Below are 17,545 nucleotides of genomic sequence, written 5' to 3'. Positions count from 1 at the left end.
GTAAGTTAACATTTGAAAAAATACTAAACTGTTGCACATTTAAGAAGTAGTACAAAATTATTAAAAAGCAATAACCATGTTGAATTAAAGCGATTATCTGATATATTTAAGAGTTTGTAGACATATTACACAAGAAATATTATATTCAATGCATTGCATTCTTTTTCACAGCTCTTGTAGCTGGTCACACTTTTGTGTTCGCTCATATGTTTCTGCTGCTGCCGCTGTCTCCGTCGTCGCTGTCGTTGTCGACAGTTTGTTTTTATCCACTTGTGCCGGGCGGCAGACTCAGATCTTCGTTGTAGCCGGACGATTGAAAATTGACTGAAGTTCGTGTGCGCGCGCAATTGTTCTTGTTGTCGCTTTTGATATTCTTCTCCTTTTATTACGTGCCGGCCGTGCGCCGCCTGCATGTGTGTGTGTGTTGTGTTGTGTTGTGCTGTGCTTAGTGTTTATGTGTGCGTGACTCTGTGCTGCGGCAGCGCAGACAACAAAAGAAAATTTGCCGGTCCACCTTCGGCGCTTCCTTGCCCTTGCCCAATGCCGTTATTCGCACTGCCAAAATAACAAATCGAATTTTTTCGCATACAAGTTGAATATTTTACAACTCAACCGCAACCGTTTTGTATTATAAATTGGACCAAAAATTTAGCACAATGGCCTTGATAAGACTGGCAAGGTAAGTGGCTATCGAAACAATGGTACTCCACAAAAGTGTTTAATTATAGCCTGAGTAAATACATACAAATGTATGTATGTGTGTAGGTGCAAATTATTATCGGCGTTCGTAAAAAATTCGAATACGCGAGGCGCACTTTGCCCAAATGTCTGGAACTGCAAGTTTGGTGCACAAGAAAGCATTTCTCTCCCTCTCTCTCTCTCTCTCTCTTATGTCTGCAATGCCCAAATCTATTATTTTGCACGAATTGATACATCAATATGCAGATATATTCACACATATGTATGTATATGCATAAGTATGCAAGTACGTACGTAGGTACGTATTGTACGTACCTTTTGTACCGCATGCACGTGCTGTGACTTCTGTAGCTAGAAAATTGTTTTTATCGATTTGCGAGTGCTGGGAGAGGAAAGTCCGAGAAATTAAGCATACGACAAAAAAATTAAACAAAACCATTGCAGTCGGCCGTGACCGAATGGATATACTCTATCAAACTTTAATATCCGTTGAGGACACTTTGTTACTTAGGTATTTAATTAGTGACTGCAGACAGAATTTAAAGCTGTCCACAAAATTATCTTTTCCTAAATCCAATTACTTTATCTCCGAAACTTTGAGCAATAGAGATGTTAGTGGTTTACGGGGCATGTCCCAAAAACCTTAACTTTATCTTAAATCTTAACACTCAAGGATATATTTTCAACGTTCGAGGTAGATTCTTCTTTAACATTTAAAATGTGTGGGGTTCCTTTCCATTTTGAAGTTATGCGGATATTTTGAAGATTATGCTGCAGTTACACAAGTTGTTCACCCCACTTTTCATAATTATTACCCAGGTTCGAAAGGCGCTATCAAATTACGACTGAGAAATTGTATATCTGGGTATCAGGACATCAGAAACTGCAGCAATTGTGGCATTTTCTTTTTGTATCACCAGTTGACTTAACGGACATTACCTATTATGACTTTTAATTCCAGTTATAATAGTCATATAGGACAAACTCGTAAACGGTTGCAATAAAAACAATATTTAAATACTGATGAATAAATTTAAATCCCTCATTACTAGAAACATGCAAAGATACTTTCTGCATACTTTTTTTTCAAAGATAATACTTATTTTTTGGGCTTATGCGTTATTTAAAATTCTAGAATGGATCTCTGTTTACTGTAAAAAAGAGAATTTATTGTACTCGCTTTTTTGGGAATAAAGCAATAAGACTGCTGATGATAACTTAAATCTTTCCTTATTTGATTGCTCAGAGCTTTTAGCCGAAATTGCGCAAAACTTACTCTAAATTTGATATGTTTTATTGCTCAAACACCGTAAAAGCGCAATCCCAAAAGCTGCGTCGCGACGCGTCGCGTTGCGTTGCGTCGACGTCATTCTCGACGCTTTTTTCCGCTCTTTGCACACTTCTTTTCGCTTTCCGCCCAATGTTTACCTTAACATTTAGCGTGCAGATTGCAGTGATTGTTGTTGCTGCTGTTACTGTTATTGTTGTTGCTGCTGTTACTGTTATTGTTGTTTCTTTTGTTGAGACGCAATTGACGATTAAACTACAGGCCCTTCCCTTCCCTTCCACTGACTCGAGCTGAACTGTTGAGGAGCTTTAAGCTTTAAAACGGAATTCATAACTTTTAAACAAATATTTCCTTGTCTGTTATTGTTGTTCTTATTGTTCTTGTTGTTGTGACTGTTTTCATTTACCTTATTGGTCATTGCACTTTACTGGCCTGGCCCTGAGTAAGCGCGCCCCTCCTCTATCCCCTCCCCTGCTGCCTGTTACAGGCATACGTCATATACATTTACCTAATTGCCACAACTTTATTGTGATAACCACAACATTCATAAATATGTTTGCAATTTCATGCTGTTTTAATTTCCACGTCAATTTGGCTTAACGTTTTATACTCTCACTTGGGGGTTATTAACATTCTGTTAAGAAGTCTGTTTTAGGTAGGGATCGATAACAGCGACAAGTCTATACACTTTTTATACGAACTAGTCTCTCATTTGCTATATTCTTCTGATTACATATTCTTGATCAGACCGAGCTGGCTGAGTATATATATATATATGTTTGTGCGTCTATCTTCTTAGCTTTTCAGTTTAAATCGAGGCTGCAAACCCAAAACCAACTGCCTGCCCTTTACATTCCAGCTCGAACCGGTTAAAAACCGGTTTTCAGCCTTGGTCTTTGTATTATTAGAACTTAACTCTACCTTTCAGATCTAGGTGGTACTTATAATGTTATTTGTTCTTTAAATATATTGGCTACACTTATCTACACTTTCATGTAGGTGCCAAAACAATATGGCCCAAAAAATATAGTTATATGAAAAAGAAAACTGTTTGGCTAAGACAAAATTGTATCTTGTGCATTGTGACACTAGGGTATTTAATTGTCGGTACCGCGTCTATAACTACAATTTCTTAAATTTTTCCTACCTTAAAAATGATTTCACTTAATCCCTTTAAAAGGTAATTTCTTGCTTATAAAAATTGATCGAAAACCGAGTCGAATTGAAGATTTTAAACCCATTATCAGTCTACAGGTTCGTGGTTCTTGGTAGATACTTGGCCTAGGTTAAAAGATACGATCTCCGTAGATAAAATATATGAAATAAAATAATAGTACAATACTCGGTAGATGACTGTCCGAGTGACTCAGTCTTTCGGGTAAGGAGGATCCGGGTTCAAATCACGAGCGAATAACTGGATGTAGAGTTATTTATGCCGAAGGCCGGCCATAGTTATCAGTGTAATTTAAAAAGGTTAATGTTAATGAAACTTATAATATAAATAATGCAATAGACCTGCGAGGGTATGACGTATTCGCCATCTGGCAGATTGGCTTTCTTCTTGCTTCTTATTGACAACAATAACAAAGCTTTGGCAATTTGATAGATCCGGATTGTTTGCAGTTCGTGTCGCATTGTTTAATTAATTATCGACTTATCAAGCTTGTGGTTTATATTGTTCGACAATAGACAATTTTTAAATATATAAAATATATAAAACAAATTACAAATAATTGTACCAAGCTCTGAAATCATACGCGACTTTGCTAAGTGGAAAAGAGTATATTGGTTTTTATTGGATCTTAATTTATCCACGTGGATAAATGTGTACTGCATCCTTTCAGCCCCTACAAATTGCTTGCCAGAGGACGGCTAAATATTTTTTATCAACACTAAACTCTGTTAAAACTTTCAAGAACATTTTTTACCGTGTAGCTTGACTTAATTAAGCCCTATTTGTCGGAACTTCCCTTGTAGGTCTGGTTCCTATTGCGAAAATAAATAGCGACTCTTCAATTAGGTCCACTTGGAGTTCGTCACTCCAAAAATAGCTCGGCGTGCCCATTGCCATTTCGACTCCCCTTCTCTCTCTCTCTCTCTCTCTCTCTCTCTCTGTCGCTCTTTGTAATTGCAATTGTAATTGTAATTGAATGTAATTGGAGCCGAGCACTGAGAATCTGCGATGCTGTGGGGCCAACTCTCAAGTGCATCTGCCAAAGCGGCCACCGACAGTTCCAGGGCAATTGAAGCGAAGCTGTAAAAGTGCAGTCCGTGTCTGTATCTGTATCTGTATCTGTATCTGTCGACTTGGATAACGTATAGATGCAGCTGCAGCTGGTGTTGGGTGTTGGTTGTTGTTTGTGTGGCCCCAATACGTCCAATGGCCCGGTGCGTACGACGTTGTTGTGGCCTTTGAGGCTTGGATTTATAGAGCACATGGAAAACTTTTAGAGTTTTAAACAACCATTGAAATTGCAAAAGCAAATACACAACAATCAAGTGGATGCTGATAATAGCCGTAATCTAAATGTCTACTTAATCTACGCTCTATATACATTCAAGTTTATTATGCTAGCCGGTATTAACGGGCTTTGCTCGGGCAAAGTTTTTTTTCTTAAGTTTTGGAATCACTTTTCCATTCATTTGCCGACAGTCGGAAGGTTTTTCTTTTCCATTTCCACTCAGCTCAGTGGATATTCCGCAACCGATGAAACACGTTTGAAATCTTTTTACATAGATTCTTGAAAAGTGTTAATATCGCAGGGATATTTGAAATTAAGCTTGCAGCCGATAATAAATGATAATTGCATACTCCTGTTTTCCGCGCATTTTCCGACATTCGGAATGGATTGGAAATGACTTTGAACCCCAACTTCTTTCCACAGTTCCAAACGAAATTTTTCTAAGATAACTACAATTAAAACTTCAGTTTTGAGCTGTAAGTTAAGCAACAAAAAGTCTGCCATCAGTTAGTAGCGCCATTCATTTTCGTACATTTTCAACCGGGCTAAGCCGGGTAATGCTTGCCAGTATTATATACACGCATACATACGTATGTGTGCCTTAGCTGGCTAAGTGTTGACATTTAATTTAATTAGGACTGTTTTATTAATTGAAATTCGTAGTGGAAAATATATAAATGAATCTTCATATTCTCTTTATTTAACTGGGCGATGTTTTTATACCCGGTAACTAGATGTAAAAGAGTATATTGGTTTTGTGCAAGTTGTTCGACATTATTATGGAATCTGTATGTATAATATAATATAATAAAGCAGACTTCTGATGACCTCTTATATAAACGATCCAAAATTCGTAGAGATAAGATAATCATATTTAAAGATTTCTAATGAGAACTTCTCAAGATCAATCGCAATAAATCGGTGGCTTTTCTAAATATCACGTAGCATAGTTTAAGCTATTTGTGAACGAGTATTACGCAGTCGGTTGTACCCGACTGTTGGATCTTGTTTTTGTTGTCGTTGCCATGTGTGTCAAACAAAGTTGTCGATCAACTACTTCTTTGCTCTTGACAAATAATCATAAATCAATTGTTATATTCAGTCTAAATTTGTCAGCGTGTCGCGATAAGTCGGAATCAATTTCTATACAAAATTCGCATTGATATTTATTTTATTGACGGGCATCTTACACTGAATACAGGATGCAGTATTAGTTGAAAAGTGCACTTAAGAGTTAAAAGAACTTACAAAAAAAACAGAAAGGCGAAAATGCTGCATCTCGTAGATCAATGGGAAACCTTAGCCATGCATATGTAAGTTTATACATAACGAGGAATTCTTCCAATTAAATAACAAACAATTAAAATACATTAATGTTGCTAGATCTGTTATGTAGTCAGATCGTGCAAACTCTCCTCTTCGATTGGGTCCAAACGTGACTATTATGATGGAAATCTTTATATAGTTTCGCTCCTGCATATACGACCCAAACTAAATGTTTTGATAATTCGCCAAAAAGTCTAAGCTCTAGAGTTAATTTGGTCCTATGATCAGCTCCTCCAAAGATTAAGATTAAAAATCGATGTCATCTCTTGGGGGAAGAACATCTTTTGCGCAGTAAATTATAGCCTCCAATTCAACATTCCGACTTGTTGTTTTACGATTTAATATAAAACAACACCCGACACGCGCTTTGCCAAAACAAAAAGTCCGTAAACATGTTTGCATAAAATTCAAAACCGGTCTACAACTCTATTCTTCTGGCATTTAAGAATTATTATTTATTAATATCTGCCAAAAAAAAAAGTTGTATTCTATTTGTAATTCCATTCAAAGTGTATTTAACCAAAAATGTAGTGAAGCATCTGGAAATCCAAATCAACCCAAGGCAACTCAACTAAGTTGCTTTTATTTCAATCAATTTTATTTCCATTTAAAACAGTTTGTTGAATTTATTTTTATTCGTTTTTATAAGTCACAAGATCAATAAATTATTTCTGCTTGAAGTTCGCACACATTTTATTTATTTATACTTGTATCTATTATTTAATTGTGTTTATTTTTAACAAACCCGTTTGCGAAGCCAAAACTAGTCACAGCTCTCTGACTCTGTTTACTAACTGCCAATTATGCTCTTAAATGATGAGCTGCCAAATGTGTAAATTCGTGATCGTAGAATCAATGCCAATGCAAAAGTCATTGGACAACGTTTCTGGTTTGGATGGGTTCTCACTGGCTGCCGCTTCATATAAATAAATATGTGCCAGAGAATAAAATAGACGCGAGTTTCAGCAGATCTTCCTGGCAATAGACAGACGGGGCAAGGGAAATCTCAATAGAATGGCATGCAACAGAAATTCAATAGAATTTCTGAAATTTATTTCGACTGTACAATAAACAAACAATAATGAGCTGTTTATACCCTGAAGCCATTGAAAATGGGTGAAAAGGGTATAATGTATTTGTGCAAATGTATGTAACAGGCAGAAGGAAGCATCTCCGACCCCATAAAGTATATATATTCTTGATCAGCATCAATAGCCAAGTCGATCTAGCCATGTCCGTCTGTCTGTCCGTCCGTCCGTCCGTCCGTCAGTCCGTATGTATGAACGCAAGGATCTCAGAACCTATAAGAGCTAGAGACTTGAAATTTTAGCTGTAGGTCCTCCTAGTCCCCGCGCAGATCGAGTTTGTTTCTGATATTCGATAACTTGCCCCGTTTTCAAGTAATCGATAAAAATCGATAGCGAAATCCTGTTTTTTGAGCTAGAGTATATATATATCAAGTATTTTTCATTTTATAGCTATCGCCTGTTGGAAGAAGGTGGTTCAGGGTATCCCCTAGTCGGGAGCTCCCGACCAGAACCTCTTACTTGTTTTCAATTATTTCAAGACGCAATTTTGGATTTACTATTGCGCATAGAATATATTTTTGGGAAGCTAAAACAAACTTATAGCTACTTATTCTTTGACAATCAAATCATTTTAATAGCTGAAAATGTAAAGGATTCCAAAAACAAATATTACAATTATTTTCAATGAAAATATACACAAGTGAAATGCAAATTTAGAACATTACGTTCAGATAAATATCGTGAGTACGGAATTAATGATCGGAGGAAGCGAAACATGTTGGAATCGATTGTTGCGCTTGAAGCGGGCGTCGCGTCGCACAGTGGGCTCGTCAACCGGAAAGCATGGCAAAAATAAAAAAATTTGCATCGAATAGAAAACTCATCAGAGATTAAGATCCCAAGAGATATGACGTAGATAAAAGAATGTCAGAAATTTTAAAACAATTATTTGACTACAATTTTAGTTAAATTCAAAGAAAACTTTGGATCTTTATTATTTATTTATAATTTTGAAATGCATTCATTTGAAATTCAACGATATTTTTTCTTCTTCTCATTGACATTTTTTCCCTAATAAATAATGTATCTATTTACTTAGCAACAATATCTGCGCAACTTTGCGAAATTCAATGTGCAACTATTAGGATTAATCTCTTTCTAACAAATGTAAATCTCATGAATTTTTTATGCATGCGAGTAGTTGTTAATTGACGGCGCGTCTAGATGTCGGTTTTCTCAATTTACCAATAAAATCCAAATATGAGAAAACATCATTTGTTATCAACTCGAGTTTTATGGGAAAATTTTGATACCGGGCATCAATATTGTAACTAATTCAATTAAAAATTGATGACCGTTGGTAAAACAGATTTTAAATCAATTTAAACACTTTTGTGATGTGGCATTTATTTGTCAGGTAACTTTGTATATCTTCACCTACATTTCACAATCGAGTTTGGGCATTAAAATAGCCAATTTCATGAGTATAAGCACAAATAAAAATGCGTGAATGAAGCTAAGACTGAAAGAGGACTGCACAAACTACGGAAATACACGCGGATGGAATTTCTCAAATTTTAATATTGAAAATATATCAAGAAGATGTTTCAAATAAAAAAGTAAAATATGTCTATCTAAAATAATATCGAATAGGGAATTCGCTTGCCCTGGCTTTTCGAACACATCTTCCTTACTGCAGAAATTTGGATTTTTACAAGGAAAAAAGTCAAAGGGCCCCACTGTGCGTCGGCGCTGGCGTCTATTGCTGTTTTTTTTGTTGTTGTTGGGCTGATGATTTCAGTGGGAAATCCGGCTGAAAGCAGTTTTCACCAAACTTATCCAAAGTCAAGAGCAAATGCTCACACAGACACGGACACAGAGCAAGCCATAAATATATGTATGCTAGACACACATGTGGCAGTAAGTAAGGCGATGTACATACTTATGGCTGAGAAATGGGCGAGAAGAAGAAGCAGAAACAAACACACATTCAAATGCAATCGAATTTATAGTGACGAGCGAATGGGAGGCTCCCGGTTGGAAAGGGTGCGGTGCGAGCGGGCGAGAGGGGAGAGGCGCAAACATTTGGCCTGGCAAATTTCATGCACGCGCCTCCAATTCAGAGGTTGCACGCGGCGTATGCGCAATATGTGCACAGTATCTGTACGAGCTGGTCTGGTATACTAAATATGTAGCTGCGACCTGTCCATATTTTAAGGTTGTAATTGCTAATTTCAATATCAGTTGCAGGCGAGTCGTACCGCGACTGCATAATGCATATTAAATATAAGTATGAGTATATTGGCACGCCCAAGGACATTGAGACTGACTATTTAGTCATCAATTGGCCCCAGTGGCAATTAGTAAAGCCAAGGGCTCTATTGTAATGGAGCACGTGCCGGCGACCGATATCAATTAGTGTGTAATATGTCATCCGCTGCTCGAGTAGATCAAAGATTCATATTATTTATACAGCTCGACATACGGAAAGATTTGCGTGTACGTTTATTGAGACCCGTTTGTCCCTTACTTTTTGGACTTGAACCTTTCATTGATTGATTCAGTCAATTGCGCCATTTTTGGCACCTCCTATACAATTGCTTGTGGACATTTGCAAACGTTGCCGAATTTCACATGCTTTTTCACGTGTTCTCATAGCAACATTAATGGTTCGTTATGCCATGTCTAGAGCTCCAGGTATTTCAGCCTTGGAAGCTATTTTTACTCCAAATTGTTGCGTCCTATAATATATGGATAATTAATGTTGCTAAAAATGGATAACTACCAGAATTGAGCTAATCAAAATACATATTTATTTATTTATTAATACCAGTCAGTCGCTGTCCGCCCTAGAGAGTTTTCCCTGTACATATTTAAGCAAATCTCTAATAAGTTTTGTATGTACATTTAAAACGAATTTATTTAGTTATTAATGTTTGCGACAAATCTGACAGTTAGTATTTATATAACATTTATAAATGAAAACTTTACCTTAAATAACGAGCATAAAGATCAAAATTATCTTAGTAATTATACCCTGAACCCATTGAAAATGGATAAGGAGGGTATAATGTATTTGTGCAAATGTATGTAAAAGGCAGAAGGAAGCATCTCCGACCCCATAAAGTATATATATTCTTGATCAGCATCAATAGCCAAGTCGATCTAGCCATGTCCATCCGTCCGTCAGTCTGTCCGTCAGTCAAGGATTTCTGAACCTATAAGAGCTAGAGACTTGAAATTTTAGCTGTAGCTCCTCCTAGTCCCCGCGCAGATCGAGTTTGTTTCCGATATTCAATAACTTGCAAGTAATCAATATCGAAATCCTGTATTTTGAGCAATTTTGGTAAATAAGAAGAGGGTTCCGGGTATCCCCTCGTCGGGAGCTCCCGACTACAACCTCTTAATCATTTTTGAATTCAACACGCAATGTTACCAAATTGACAATTTTCGAATGTTGTCAACTTTGAAGTGAAGACTTTTGTTTTCCCACTCTAGTTTCTATTTAACAGACAGATGTCCCCTCCTCGCCCCACATTAAATGTCCAATACGGTGCATGCCTTACAAATTGTAGCTTATTGAAATTGTTTGCCAGATAATTGCCGGTATAGTACATCGCACATTTGTGCATTGTGCTTGGCCCGCATGACACACGCATTAATAACAGCACGAGCCGCCCATTTGATTGATAATTAAATGCTTCAGGGGCTTGGCTGCATCACGTAATAACCGAAAACAGAAAAGTTGTTACTGTAAACACGTCCAAAGCAGAACCTGTTGCGCTTGGCCTTAAGTCTAATATGGGCGCCCAAATGATAATCGTACGGCTTTGGTCTGTACAACAACAAAGAACAATTTAAGGAGCTTAAGCTTGGCTTTAATTTGGAATACTTCTTTGGTCCTCGTACTTTTAAGAGGTTGGATCTTTTGACTAAGTGGTTCGTTTCATGACGAAGGCCTTCACCATAAGTTTCAGTCAAACCTCTTAATGCAAACTTGTGTAATACCCCTGTAGATGAAAGTATATATGCTCTTGATCTGTATCAAGATCCGAGTCGATATAGCCATTTCCGTCGGTCTCTCTCTCACAAAGTCTCTCAAGACACTTTGCATAGGTCCGTCTTATTGTTGGAGGCAGTACATACATATGTCGGAATTAGACTGATCAGGATTCAAAGGGCGATCAATAAGTTTTTCTATAAAAAACAATTGTGTTTTTGTTAGGTATCTCAACACAAATTTTATATACAACATATGAACAAAATCTTATTGCAAGAAATAATTTCGTATTACATTTTTGTTCTGTTGTATATTGATCAAACTTTTTTCACTATACTAGAATATATGCTATATACATATATATATTTCCCGATATTTTTATCAATTCAATTTGTTTTATTGTGCGCTGGCATCGATGAGGCAAATTAAATTTTAGGAACGATCTTTGTAAATGGGGAAATAATTTAATAAATAATTTAATTCTCTATTTTCTACAAGCATTGCTGCTGTAATTATATTTGCAATTTACTCACAATTCAAACAATGCACGTTCCAGCTGACGCCCAGTTTTGCCCGTTGTATGTCGTGCCAGTTGATAGAGAGAATATTTTCTAAATATAGCCGCATTATTAACCCATTAGTGTCACTTGGAATGCAAAAGATCAAACGATCGCGCGAATCTCACGAGTGCAATTTTTTTGTTGTGGCTAGCGCCTGCCACAAAGATAAGAGATCGACATAGAGTTCATTCATCCAAGTTTCGTCTGTTTCTGGTGCCCGCCGCTTGCCGTAAGGCAGCTTCGACGGCGCTATATCTCTCTGCTTCCGCATTTGCAGTGGACATCGTTAGTGCGCCCCTTGCCCCCGCCCACCCCTTGCCACGCAGCTGCAGCTGCCAAGCCGAACGAAAGTGAGAGTCGTCGCCGTCGCCGTTGTCAACATTGTTGTTGTTGTTGTTGTTGTTGTTGTTGTTGTCCATTTAATCATTGCAAATTTTATGCAATGTGACTTTTGAGTGTTGAGCACGCCATATGTGTGTTGATCTTTTTATAACGCCATTGTGTAGGAGTGTGTGCCATATATCAAAAACAGAACGGTTCATGTCAGGCGTTTGTCTGTTTTTCATACATCTTCTGTGCACACAAGTATACAATTCACTTAATGAAAGTGCATTGACTCTTTCGACTTGCCCGTCTGTTATCTGAAACGGAGTATTTGTTTTTTTATTTTTTCAGAAGATTCCCTTAACCATCTGCATTAATTGCCCTTGCAATTACGATTACAGTGCACCCGCCCATAAATGCGATAGCACGCGATACGTACATTTTAAAGCACGTAATCAGCGTCTTCTGATATGGACTTGGCAATATACATTACATGTACACAATTGTTGTGTAATGTTTGTTTTTATTTCGTTGCATTGTCACCCGATAAAACCGGTACTAGCGGCGCAGCTGGTCAAGGCTGACAAACAAGTTTGTGTTCGCATAATTTGTGCTTTATCTATCGTTCGTTGGCTGCTGTTAGTGAAAGTGAGGGGCTTGAGCATAACAACAATTTGCGATTTATAAAAATTACATGAGCCCGTTGCAAGCATATGATTATATCGACCAAAAAAAAAAGCATTTAAAATTTAACTGAAACAAATTAAAAAGTGCGCCATCAACTGTCAAAAATGCGCTTGGTCACACTTAACAGCGTTACTCCTCACTTAACAGCTTTACTCCACACGATACAGACTAGCTTACAACTGGTCATACTATTCTTTAAATTTTTGAATAAGTTATCGCCTATTTATTTTATCGATAACTGCATCAATAGTAGCACGTTTTGTTTTAATTGGAATATTGCAAAAATGAGCATAGCCACAAGCAAGTTGTTGCTTAAGAACATGCCCTGCAGCATGGTAGAATTCGCACAGTTAATTCAAGAAGCAAATCTGATTATACCGCGCTCACTAAATGCTTTTGGACGCCGACGCGCGCTGCTTGATTATGCCGACGCCGAAGAGGCGCAATCCGCCCTAGAACAGCTGTTGGAATTAAACGAAATACTGGACAAGCCGTTACGCGTCAGCTCGTTTGGACCACGTTCCAATGATACCACCAAACCGAAGCTCGCCAACAAATCCACTCAAGCGACAGCTCCGGCAGCTCAGACGACGGGTCCCTCGTCCCAACCAGAGATCGAAAAGTATGTGCAAAAGTTGTATGCCCGCAATAATCAATGTGACTTTATGCAGCCACCACCGCCATATCTGCGCTATGCGTATCCGCCCATCAATGCTGACATTCTGGCCGCCATAGGAGATGCACTAAAGTATGAAAAACGCTTCTACGTGCAGGTGCTTCATCTCATGAACCGCATGAATTTAATGCCACCATTTGGCCAGCGACCTGCAGGTCTCCACCTACCAGCACAGCAGTCACAGAGTGTTGCGACGCAAACTGAAGTGCTCCAGAGCGAGTCTGAAAGCGAGCTGGAGAGCGATGAGGAGCACAAGCAGCAGCGAAAACAACTAAAACTAAAGCGCCCAGCAGATAGCGTAGTTTTGGAGCAGTATCGCAAGCGTGCACGCCAAATGCTGCAGGTGGCTGCCAGTCAGCCAGGCAAAGCTACAGCAGTCCAAGAAAATATGGATGTGCCCGCAATTGCTGCGCGCAAAATTGAACTGAAGCTGCCAACAACCTTGCCTGTTGTTTGCCAGCTGCCGGAAGAACGTCTGTCATCTGAGCAACTGCAAGAGCTGCCTGTCTACAAGAACTACAACGTAGGCGAGCCCAACAACAAGTTGTACATTAAAAACCTTGACAAGAGCATAACGGAGACACAGCTGCGAACGCTCTACGCTCAATACGCACCAGCTGAGAGTCTGGAGATTAAAGTAATGCAACAGGGCCGCATGAAGGGGCAGGCCTTTGTCACATTCCTGGATCCCAATAATCAGGCGGCTGCAGCGGCGGTGGTGGTGGCCAAAGCATTGGCCGAAACGAACGGTCTGCTCTGGCATCAGAAGCCCATGATCGTTTGCTATGGGAAGCAGCAGCAGCAGCACCAGCTGTAGCGAGAAGGTGCAACATGAAATAGATATTTTTTCAGTATTTCCAACTGTTTAATTTGACTGAAGTTTTACGAACAGTAGCTTAAAATCCATTGAGCCCATGAATCTACTTAATAGGAACAGTTGTAAATCGATGCATGTATATTCAATTATTTGGCATATAAAGTCCTATATTAGTTGTTGTTGTATACTACTGATCGGACTTTATAAAAGTTAATATAAGCTTCTGTTGCCAATATATTAATGTAGCAAAGAGTTTGAACATGTAAATGAAAAAGCCATTAGATTGAAAAAATGTAAATAGTCGTATCGTAAGGCAAGCAAGCATAGTAATTTAAACAGTTTATTATTTGTAATCGCAGTAGCAGCTTTGTAGACATGTAAGAGAGTCAGGCAAAAGTAGTTTGTATATTTTCATTCCTAGTATAACTACAAGTTGCCAAGATATCACATAATATTTCATATATTTTCTAAAAAACAAAACAAAAACTGAAAAAAAAGTTTACAGATATTTTCCAACGTATTACAACTTGAATGTTTGGTTTTGCTTTTTGGCAGACAACTGGGCCTGATTGACACGTTGTATGTGGAGGGCGGCCGACCAGATCCAGCTAACGATTTGGACGGATTACAAAACGAAGCAGACATCAGCATCAACGGTGCATCCGAAGTAGCCACAGTTCCCGTCAAGACAAAGAAGTCACGCAAATCCAAACAGTTGGCCATGCAGCCCTTCAGCTATGTGATTGCCGTAGACTTTGAGGCCACGTGCTGGGAGAAACAGGCACCGCCGCAGTGGCGGGAAGCGGAGATCATAGGTAAGAATTGATAACAGATGATACCCCAGTCCGATCACCATCAATAACCTTTTCGACTTGCAGAGTTTCCAGCCGTGCTGGTCAATCTAAAAACGGGCAAAATCGAAGCCGAGTTTCACAAGTATATTATGCCCATTGAGTCGCCACGGTTGAGCACCTACTGCACGGAGTTAACGGGCATAGAACAGAAGACTGTGGACACTGGAGTGCCGTTGCAAACGGCGCTGATGATGTTCCACGAATGGCTGCGCAAGGAGCTGCGGGCCCGCAGTCTGTTGCTACCCAAGACGAGCAAATCAAATATACTGGGCAACTGTGCATTCGTCACATGGACCGACTGGGACTTTGGCATCTGTCTGCACAAGGAGTGCACACGCAAGCGCATGCGCAAGGCTCCCTATTTTAATCAGTGGATCGATGTGCGTGCCGTTTATCGCGAGTGGTATAAATATCGGCCCTGCAACTTCAGCGATGCCCTCTCACATGTGGGCCTAGCCTTTGAGGGACGCGCACATTCCGGCATCGATGATGCCAAGAATCTAGGCGCTCTTATGTGCAAAATGGTGCGAGATGGTGCGCTCTTCTCAATCACCAAGGATCTGACGCCATATCAACAGCTGAATCCCAATTGTGTATTGTGAGCCAGCGACCGAGAGAACTCCCTCCAAGATATCTAACGAGAAAAAATGCACTTAGTTACTGACTTTTAATAAATAATTAATATTACGAAGCTGGCGATGATAGATCGACAGTTCTTAATGTGAGAACAGCCTGAAAATAATGTGTGGGAAATTTGATGAGTTCTTCACTTCTTTTTCTGTAACGGCAATTGATAAGACTTGAAATTCGACGAATTGTTTCAATACTGCTGCAAAACCCCCGAGGAATGCAGTATGGATATACACGTACATATATATAAGATATGGCCTTAGAGCATATTTTTCTACTATTTATATTTAATAATGCATAGTTATAGTCTATACTGCGTATATGGAATGTCATACTTATGTTTACGACTTACACGGCCTACCATTTAGCTTTAAGGTCATAACTAATAAAACGACAATAGATACATATATTCAAATCATAGAATTCCCAACTTGTTTAACTCAATTATGCTTTTGCTATCTACTTTCCAGAACGCATTATGGATCCGAGAATATATAGTCGCAGCTCTGAGCTGACCTGAATAGTCTGGTGTCTTGCTCTAAATGGTTTCACCAGACTCCAAGGATCTTTGGAACGCACCTATAGCCATGCCCATTTTTTTTTTGCCTTTTCATCACTGTTTATTTTTTAGGTTACACTCAGTTTAAGTGACTTTTAAGGTCTCGCTTTGACAGCCAGCTGGATAACCGCCTTGTCGCCAGTGCACATCCAGTTGGGATCATCCTCCGTTAACCACTCGACCACGCAAATGGGCAAACCGCAATAAAGATCAGACTTAATAGTGCGAAGCGCACAGATGCTAGTGGGCATAAAGCCACTCAGACATTCGCCAAATGGAGTTGTGGAACTCCAGTTGACATCGTCCAGCAGCTTACGATAGTTAAGATCCCCCTTGAATATGGTCAAGGCGCCTAGACTGAGCTGAACATACAGACAGGGCGCCATTTCGCGCATGGACTTGAAACACTGCGGCTCTGTCCAGAAGCTGCTGACGTTGCACAGCTCCATGGACTTATTCCGCATAAATCGACGTAGTTTTCGCCCAAAGGCGGCACACACTGATATCTCGTGCCGCAGAAAGAATTGCAGCATCCAGTGAAAGTCGTTGGCAGTGACATCCGAGACGAACCAAGGGATAGCCTTCACATGATAGCGGACCTTTACCGCCAGCCGTGCGTCAATCAAATACTCGCCCAGCAGCAAATCCGCAAAGAGCTCGAAGCCCGCGTTGTCCAAGACAATGTCTACAGTGACGGGACATACGGATGTATGGATGCCCTCGGTCAGCAAGAGCCACACATCTTCGGACTGATCCGCGATCAAGTGCTTGTCGAAACCAACTATTTGCTCCACGATGCGTTCATCCGGACTGTCGGTTCTGATTGAAAGATCACACCGATTTGCCCACAACGATAGCTTCAGCATCAGCAGAAAGTTCCTCCGACTGCGCCGAAGACCCCGTGTCCCCTTCAATACATTATGCAGCAGGAAAACATTATTGCGCGTGGCGCAGATTTTCTTTGGACTAAAATAGTCGTAGCTGCGGAGCGTGTCTGCGCGCCGGAATGCAGCCCATATGCGACGATACAGGTAGCACTCGGCGTCCATCCAATTGGAGGAGAACCATTGGTTTTTCTCGCTATTTTCTAGCTTTTTCAGAAAGATATTCCACTCGCTGGCACCTGGATCTTTGTCGATGAAATGCTTGAATTCGCTGTTCTTCAGTACCTCCGTGCGCAATATGTCCAGGCTCCAGATGACCCGCCGCAGATCGTAGCGCGCATAATCGCCGCACTGTTCCATGATCCTGGCTTCGTTCTCGCGCATGCAGTTTATCAGCTCGTTGAGCATTTGGGGCACACGCTTCTTGAATGTTCTGTAGGCGAAGCTGTGCTTGTACCTGGCAGAAAGCGGTTCCCGCAATGGCGGAGCAATGTCGAAGATGTTATGTTTTTCATCGAACTCCTCCTCATGACTGGATAATGTCTCCTCGCTGTGCACTGTTGACTCATAGGACTCGTCCTCGGATTGGCTGCCATGTTCGGTATTTGCCTCAGTGTCCGACATGATGTTAATCAACTTTCCGGCATATATTTTCTCTCACTTTACAATTTTGACATCATTCGCTTCCCAAAGTTGTGAGTGCTCTAAAAATATTATCGCATTTCGAATAAATTCTGGTATTGATTCAAGG

At 39.7% G+C, this 17,545-nt stretch overlaps 2 protein-coding genes across 3 annotated transcripts; one reads left to right on the top strand and one right to left on the bottom strand.

The window, feature by feature from the left end:
- The first annotated feature begins 290 nt into the window (after positions 1-290).
- LOC135431390 (3'-5' exonuclease Snipper-like) lies at positions 291-15,449 on the top strand. Of its 2 annotated transcripts, none has more exons than XM_064686518.1 (3): positions 291-679; positions 14,423-14,682; positions 14,746-15,449. In XM_064686518.1, the coding sequence occupies exons 1-3, from the start codon at positions 657-659 to the stop codon at positions 15,321-15,323; spliced, it is 861 nt and encodes a 286-aa protein (XP_064542588.1). In that variant the 5' UTR covers positions 291-656; the 3' UTR covers positions 15,324-15,449. The 2 variants fall into 2 exon arrangements, with proteins under 2 accessions (XP_064542588.1, XP_064542587.1); XM_064686517.1 differs by lacking the exon at positions 291-679 and adding an exon at positions 12,644-12,996.
- Positions 14,177-17,516, bottom strand: LOC135431389 (damage-control phosphatase ARMT1). The gene has a single exon (XM_064686516.1). The coding sequence runs from the start codon at positions 17,416-17,418 to the stop codon at positions 16,006-16,008; it is 1,413 nt and encodes a 470-aa protein (XP_064542586.1). The 5' UTR covers positions 17,419-17,516; the 3' UTR covers positions 14,177-16,005.
- Between the last annotated feature and the right edge of the window lie 29 nt (positions 17,517-17,545).

Source organism: Drosophila montana, unplaced genomic scaffold (assembly GCF_035044405.1).
Source record: "Drosophila montana isolate Dmon_TW-CO22-7 unplaced genomic scaffold, ASM3504440v1 contig_3200_1, whole genome shotgun sequence".
NCBI lineage: Eukaryota > Metazoa > Arthropoda > Insecta > Diptera > Drosophilidae > Drosophila > Drosophila montana.
Note: the sequence above shows the minus strand (reverse complement) of the source record. Positions and strands in the feature narration are given on the sequence as shown.